The 461-nt window shown below is 56.8% G+C and overlaps 1 protein-coding gene across 1 annotated transcript; it reads right to left on the minus strand.

Moving 5' to 3' along the window:
• N7532_002193 (uncharacterized protein) lies at positions 1 to 189 on the minus strand (the record flags this gene model as incomplete). Its single annotated transcript, XM_056614687.1, has 1 exon — positions 1 to 189. The coding sequence occupies one exon, from the start codon at positions 187 to 189 to the stop codon at positions 1 to 3; it is 189 nt and encodes a 62-aa protein (XP_056479728.1).
• Between the last annotated feature and the right edge of the window lie 272 nt (positions 190 to 461).

A 461-nucleotide genomic window follows, 5' to 3' on the forward strand; every position in this document is an offset into this window, starting at 1 on the left:
TCAGTTTGAGTTCGCCATTAGCACAAAGTACGCAGCCCATTGTGCGGCGGCATCGAAGAGGCCATCCAGATCCATCATCGTGGGCAGGAAGCGATCATACGAGCATGAGCCCGAGTCACCACATGCCGGCACCACGCATCCACCGCCAGTATCACGGCCGCCAAACCAGATAGGATCCCGATTGCCCATGGCATCGATTCCGGCCGCAGGACATTAAACGTGCCCGTTTATCAGATCGACACCATGGCACGGCATCCCAGCGATTTCAGGACGAGGCATATATGAGCAGGAGGTGGAAGGTTGGTTCCATCGTGGGATGCCGCAATACATATGCCCGCAGGCGGATCACACGACGGAGCATAGTCCGGCGGTACAGGATCGGTGTCAAGGGTTTCGGACGGCATTGATCCCGACAGTGGTGATGATGGTGAAAGGGCCATATGCAATGCGGAGATATCGCC

This window comes from Penicillium argentinense (genome assembly GCF_028826775.1).
Source record: "Penicillium argentinense strain IBT 30761 chromosome Unknown utg000002l_segment0_segment0, whole genome shotgun sequence".
Lineage (NCBI taxonomy): Eukaryota > Fungi > Ascomycota > Eurotiomycetes > Eurotiales > Aspergillaceae > Penicillium > Penicillium argentinense.